Genomic DNA, 7,307 nt, shown 5'->3' with positions numbered 1-7,307 from the left:
TTCCTCTCTCTCTCTCTCTCTCTCTCTCTCTCTCTCTCTCTCTCTCTCTCTCTCTCTCTCTCTCTCGTGTATCATAATTATTGAGATGAAGCTCAATGTTCTATTCTCACTCTTTTTACTTTCTTTTAGGTGTGCTGTCTCTCTCCCTCTCCTCTTCAACCTCTTTCTCTATCTCTCTTTCTTCCCTCCCTCATCTCTTTGTCTCTCATTTCTAGTTCATTCTCACGTTATCCTTTTTTATGAGTTCTTATTCCCCATTCTACTTCCATTTTCCATCTCTCTCTTGCTTTCACTGGTTTTTTCTTACGTACCCCTTCTCTCTCTCTCTCTTTCTCTCTCTCTCTCTCTCTCTCTCTCTCTCTCTCTCTCTCTCTCTCTCTCTCTCTCTCTCTCTCTCTCTCTCTATCTATCTCTCTCTCTCTTTCTCTCTTCATTACCCCGTGATTCCCAAGGGAGAAAGTAAAAATGCTGGTGTATGCTTTAATACGAGCAGCTTCTTCTTCTTCTTTTTCTCATTCTTCTCCCTTTTCTTCATGATTTTAATCGTTATGAAGTCAGTATACTTACCTATGTTTGGACAGGTAAATAGATACGGGAATAAATATAAAAGCTACAATAAATATATAAACATTAAACATATAGGAATTATAGGATGATATACCTAGGTATCTACATAAATATTTTTTATCATTTTTTTTTTTCTAGATGATAAAAGACAAGACTATATAGATCTGTAGATAGAAGATAGACTATTAAAGATAGTATCTAAATAAGAAAACAAATAATGAAGTAGGTAACCCATTCCCCACAGTTAAGATTTATTTATAGCTGAGCGTTATTTTAATTGCTAATTAATTTTGAGAAATAAATAAAATTAAATAAATGATAACATCATCAGTTCAATTTGTGTTCTTTTACCATTTCTTCTTTTTTATTTAGCTTTCTCAATTTTATCCTAATACTCCTCCTTCCCTCAGGGTTCCGTCAGAAATGAACTAAGTTAATAAGATTTTTCCCCATAACTGTGTTGATTTTAACTTTTCAACTTATTGTTTTTGTGATAATATAGCATAACATATAAGGTCACCTTATATTCAACATGTAGGGTCCCCTTAATGTTATGATCCGAGGTTCCTAACCTAAGAAAAATTCCAGAAAAAATGTCGTCGTCGTCTTGTCAATCTTGTCATTTTCAAAAAATAAAATTTGTCTTAATGAATTCCTTCAATAATTATCAGTCTTCTTGTCTTATTTAATCAAGAGCATTTCACAATACTTCACAGTTTTCAAATAGAAGATTTTTTTTCCTCGATTTGGTTCTCCATTTTTCCAGTAGTCCATAAACGGTTAGTACCTCTAATGGAACAACTTGTTCTAAGCTGACAGCCTACATAAAGCACTACTTAGGATACTTGTGAGTCTACTGTTATTATAACACTAGCACATGAGGAAGGAAAGGAGAATGGAAGAGGAAAGTGATTTGAAGGAAAGAACAGGAGAGAAGGAGGAAGGAGGAAAGATTACAGATTAACATCTAGATTACAGAGGTAGGTACCTCCTATATAATGTGCATAGTCTGGAACGTGTCATCAGTTCCGTGATGCGATTAAAAAATAGATTATGGATTTTTTTTAAAAAAAGTACCTAGGTAGGTATCTATCATTTTATCTATCTATATAAAACAGGCTGCTATCGTGTATATTTGCTGAACATGTTGATATTATAGATAACTATATAGGTAGCTGGAGTCTGTTAATAGTAAAATTCCTGTTTTCTTCTCTCTTCGATCACATTTTTATCTCAGCTCTCTCCCCCCCTCTCTCTCTACCTCTCCCTCTCTCTTTCTCTCTCTCTCTCAGTGTCTGTCCTGATAATTGAGAGCGAGTGAAACAGATGATGACGTACAGATAAGATTAAACAGACAAGACAGAGACAGAAATAGAGTGGGAGAAAAGAGGAAGAAAAAAAATAGGAAGAGAGAGAGAGAGAAAGAGGGAGGCAGAGAGAGAAGGAGTGTGAGAGAGAGCAGAGTAATAGCATTCACTGGAGAGACAGAGAGGGCAAAATGATTAAGGAAAAAAGAGAGCAAGATAAACACCGAGATGGAGATGAGAGAGAGAGAGAGAGAGAAAGAGAGAGAGAAGGAAGTTGAATGATAAATGAAGAGAAAGAAATTAATGGGGGAGGTACTGAGATGATGAAGATGAAGAAGAAGAAGAAGAAGAAGAAGGAGGAGGAGGAAGAGGAGGTGAAGAGGGAAGTGGGAACTGGAAAAGAAGAATGATGAGAAAAAATGGGAGAGAAGGAAAAAGGAGATAAATAAGAAAGAAGAGGAAAAGAAGAAAAAGATGCATAACAAAGATGGGTCATGTGAAGGACGTTTTTTTTTCGTCGTTTTGTCAAGATTTTTCGTTATAGTTACACGGTTATGCTGAAACTTAGTAAGGTGTATTCAAACTGTCTTTTGGAATCTTAATCCCAGTTTTCCAAGTTTCTATCCTCAGATTCCTCAGTCGTTCAGAAGTTATTCAAGGTGTTCCGAACTTCCGAGTAACCCTGTATGGAATATTTATATGCAAATCGGGAAGAATGTAATGTAAATCTATTTATCTTTGTGCTACGCCAGGACGTGTGAGAAATTCTATAGGATGAACAAAATCGAGTCAAAATAAATTGAAATTTGCATACACACAGCCTAAGTTGAGAAAAAAAGAGTAGGCTGTAAGTACCTATTTTCCAAGTACATTTTCTACTTTTTTTCTCATTTTCATTTTCTTCTTCTTCATCTTCTTCCTCCTCCTCTTCTTCTTCCTCCACCTCTTCTTCCTCCACCTCCTCCTCCTCTTCTTCTTCTTCATCTTCTTTTTCTTCTTCCTCCTCCTCCTCCTCCTCCTCCTCTTCTTTCTCTTCTTATACTCCTCTTTTTCTCCCTCCTTTTTCCTATGTCTTCGTATCCTTCTCCTTTTTCGTCTTCCTATGTCTTCGTACCTATCCTTCTCCTTCCCTTGTCCTCATTTTTATTTCTCGTCTCTTTATTTAACGTTTCTCTCCTATTTTCATTTCTTTCCCTATTTCGGTTTGTCTTTCTTTCTTTCTTCTGCTACTTACACTTCTCGATTTCTCTCTTATTCTTTCTCTCTTCCCATCGGAAAAAAGAAGGAGGACGAAAAAGGAGGAGACAAAAGAGCAAAGCTTTTACAAATGTCCACCTCGAAATGACCCTATTAATTTTTATTTCACTAGGTACTGAGACTCGGACCAAAGGCTGAGTGCACCCCGTATTCCAAACACAAAGCCGGAAACTCCAACACAACCGGGAATCGAACCCGGGACCTAGGGTGTCCAAGCCACTTAGCCTCGGATGTTGCTTCCGGATTTATAAATGTGTACAGTCGAACCTGTCCAATTGGGAATTGAATGGACCGTCAATTTTTCCCCCGCTTATCCAGGTTTCCCATTTAGACAGGTCCCAATTAGACAGGTTCGATTGTATAAGTATCCGGGTAGGTTTGTATAAGATACCTTATGTTTTCACTCTGGTTTCTGGAGTGTTTTTGACCCAAATAAACTTCCAGGGCTCACAGAAATTTATAGACAAGACAAAATATTATGACATGAAATGATTAATAGCGTAACACTTAGCTGACACAAAAGCCGTTTTGTAATACTTCCTCTCCTTCCCCTTCTCCGTCTTTTCCCCTTCATCTTCTTCTTTTTTCTACTTCTTCGCCTTCTCCTTCTTCCTAATCCTCTTCTTCTTCTTCTTCTTTTTTTTCTCCTCCTCCTCCTCCGTCAACTTCTCTTCTTCTTTTTCCTACTCCTGCGTTTTCTTTTTCACTGTTCTCTACCTCTCCTCTCTACTTCAATTTCGCACGACTCCCCCTCTTTGTCTCTCAACCTTCTCTCTCCCTCTTTGGCTCTCTCTCTCTTTCTTACTCTTAGAATAAATTCTCAATACTCGTCACTACGTATTGATCTGAATTTATAGTAGCTACCTATCTCTCTCTATTTCTCTCTCTCTCCCTCTCTCTCATTTGACCCCTATTTAAATGGTTTTCCAGGTTTTCCTTGAAAACGATGAAAATCTGTTTCTGTATTTTCATATTTTCACCCGTGGATTGATTGTACCTATAGGTGGGTTATGGGGTATAGATTTGATAGCCTGCACTGGCATCCCATCCCGCCACTATGAGACATGCTCTGTACGGACGCGCACTCTTGAGGATCGTGTTCAAACTAATCAGATCCGCCATCTCCTCCACAAACTCGTCCAGTGGCATGTCTTGCTGGAAGTTCAACTTATACTTGTCCGCTATAATGTGAGCCTTGTTCATGAGGAACAGAATATCACCTGGGAACCCTGTGCCCGCTGCTATCATATTGCCACTGATCTGTATGACTCGGTTCATAGAGTGTTGCTGAGCTTCATCCAGCGAACAAATCAGGATAATACCGTTCTCCGACTTCAAACCCATCACGGTACGAGAACATCTCACGGCCTTCTCAGCAAGGCTCACTTGAATCACGCAGCCCTTATCATCAATAGCTAGAGGATACTCACGTAACATTGTGTGGAGAATAAAATATCAAACTGAAGGATAGGACCTCTTAATCTATTGATAAAACTATTGTAAAATCTTCACCGTTGAAGTTGAAACTCAAAAGAACTTAGATCGATCAGTTTCAGAAATCAAATACTGACTGATGACTTGGCTTCAATAAATCCGATGCAGAAGCAAGACTTCAGTGCTCCAAGAGTACTGAAGGCATAGCAAGCAGAACTTGAGACCAAATAAACCTTGATATTAATTGTCTTGTTTGTATGACAAAACCGTCATTTCTCGAGTATAAATCCACAAAGAGACATCTAAGGAAAGTGAAGACATTGCAGTGAGTAGCCAATTACAGGACCAAGATAACAGGAACAGCTTTCCAGGAACAAAACTGACCTTTGAAGATGCTTATGATTATGTATAAGTCCATGTCAAATGGGCGCTGGGGGTACCTACTTCCAGAAAATCCTTTGAAAGATTTTATAATAAAGAAATAACAAGAACGAAACTGTATAGTAATGAATTGGACAAAGTCTGCCATCCAGATGTTAAAAGGAACATGTTCCAGGAACGAAAAGCTGAAGTCAAAATGGCTTTCTCGCAAGCTAGAAAACTTGCAGGCAAAGAGGTACACATCAGAGATCTACCTACCTTACCTACATACATATATTATTTAGTGACTGTAATATTTTTCTCTTCTTTTTCTTCTTCTTCCTCTTCTTCTTCTTCTTCTTCTTCTTCTTCTTCTTCTTCTTCTTCTTTTCTTTCTTTTAGCTTAGGAGGTGTGTACTATATGTTCAACAATTTATAAAAATAAATGGAATAATGTTCAATTCAATTCAATTCAATTCAATTCTTCTTCTTCTTCTTCTTCTCCTTACTCTTCCTCTTCTTCTTCTTCTTTTTTTTTCTTCTTCTTCTTCTTCTTCTTATTATTATTATTATTACTTATTAAAGTTATTATTAATATTATCACCTATTGCCCTCGCCATATGGCGTTGAGATAAAGTCGTAATGTTACACCCTGTTTCATTATTACGTGTCATCTACAGGATGTCGTCACGGGAAGGTGAAAGGAAGAAGAACTAGAAGGAAAGGAAGAAAACAGATTCGCAGACGAATAAAAACAAAATCTACTGAAGAAGGAGAAAGAAAACGAAAGAAGGGTGTGAGAAAGCAAAAAGGAAGGAGAAGAGAGTAAGGACAAATCAAAATAAAAAACACCTTGCTGTAGGGGAAAAAATCAGCTAAAGCAGGGTATGAGAACATAGGCGGCGATAGGGGGGGGCTTGGGGGGCTTAAGCCCCCCCAAAGTTATCAGGGCCTCTTACACTAGATAAAATTGGATTTCAGAATAATAATCCAAAACACAATTTTTTACTTTCCTTATCCTATAGGAAGGAAAGTAATGTAATCGGGTCAAATTTTTGATGGTCAGTTTTTGATGCCAAAACACGTTTTGAGGTCCCTAGAGCCTATAAATCCAAAGTTTCAGCCATTGGTCCGTATGTGTGTCTGTCTGTCTGTAAACAAAATATCTCGAGAACAGTAAGAGCTAGAGACTTGGAATTTGGTATGTGGATGTCAAATGTGACAAGGATGCGACACGAAACTGGATAAGATCGGTGCATTGGTTGGCGGCATTTTACCAGCATGCAGCTGTCAAATGTGACAAGGATGCGACACGAAACTTTTGGTTAAGACCGGTGCAACGCTTGGCGGCATTTTACCGCTTTTTGGCGGTTTTCGGTCTATTAACAATATTCTCGGGAACGGTATGAGCTAGAGACTTGAAATTTGGTATGTAGTTCACAAATGTGACAAGGATGCAACAGAAAAGTTAGTTGAGATAGGTCCTGCGGTTGGCGGCATTTTGACCGCTTTTGGACGGATTTCGACCGTTTTTTGGCGGTTTTCAGCTATACCGACTAAACGGTTAGAGATATGGTAAAAGTTAGGGTAAAATAATACTCAAATAAGCATCATTCAATAGGATAAGGAAAGTCGTGTGATGTTCACACCAGATTTTCTTACATAAAGCTAAATCAAAATTTTGAAGGTGTACCTTCAAAATCAAGCCCCCCCAAAAATTTAGGCAAGAACCGCCTATGTGAGTAGCCAATTACAGGACGAAGATAACAGGAACAGCTTTCCAGGAACAGAACTGACCTTTGAAGATGCTTATGATTATGTATAAGCGCATGTCAAATGGGCGCTGGGGGTACTTCCAGAAAATCCTTTGAAAGATTTTATAATAAAGAAATAACAAGAACGAAACTGTATAGTAATGAATAGGACAAAGTCTGCCATCCAGATGTTAAAAGGAACATGTTCCAGGAACGAAAAGGTGAAGTCAAAATGGCTTTCTCGCAAGCTAGAAAACTTGCAGGCAAAGAGGTACACATCAGAGATCTACCTACCTTACCTACATACATATATTATTTAGTGACTGTAATATTTTTCTCTTCTTTTTCTTCTTCTTCCTCTTCTTCTTCTTCTTCTTCTTCTTCTTCTTCTTCTTCTTCTTCTTTTCTTTCTTTTAGCTTAGGAGGTGTGTACTAGGGATGTGTGTGATGGGTGTGGTGTGTGTGGGGGGTGTATTTGTGTGTGTGTGGTGGTCCCGTACAAAGGACGGGTCAACCACTAGTGAGCAATAAATAAACACTGATAACAGAGATAAAGTTAGAAAGGAGGAGGACGAGGAAGAGAAGGAGAGACCGATTACATATTGATGAAGAATAAGAGGGAATAAAT

The 7,307-nt window shown here is 38.2% G+C and overlaps 1 protein-coding gene across 1 annotated transcript; it reads right to left on the bottom strand.

Moving 5' to 3' along the window:
• Positions 1 to 4,139: 4,139 nt before the first annotated feature.
• On the bottom strand, positions 4,140 to 4,680 carry LOC103506653 (probable proteasome subunit alpha type-3). Its single transcript, XM_008471052.2, has one exon. The coding sequence runs from the start codon at positions 4,566 to 4,568 to the stop codon at positions 4,140 to 4,142; it is 429 nt and encodes a 142-aa protein (XP_008469274.1). The 5' UTR covers positions 4,569 to 4,680.
• Between the last annotated feature and the right edge of the window lie 2,627 nt (positions 4,681 to 7,307).

This window comes from Diaphorina citri, unplaced genomic scaffold, assembly GCF_000475195.1.
Source record: "Diaphorina citri unplaced genomic scaffold, Diaci psyllid genome assembly version 1.1 scaffold12, whole genome shotgun sequence".
Lineage (NCBI taxonomy): Eukaryota > Metazoa > Arthropoda > Insecta > Hemiptera > Psyllidae > Diaphorina > Diaphorina citri.
The sequence above is the reverse complement of the archived record's forward strand: the minus strand, read 5'-3'. Positions and strand labels throughout refer to the sequence as shown.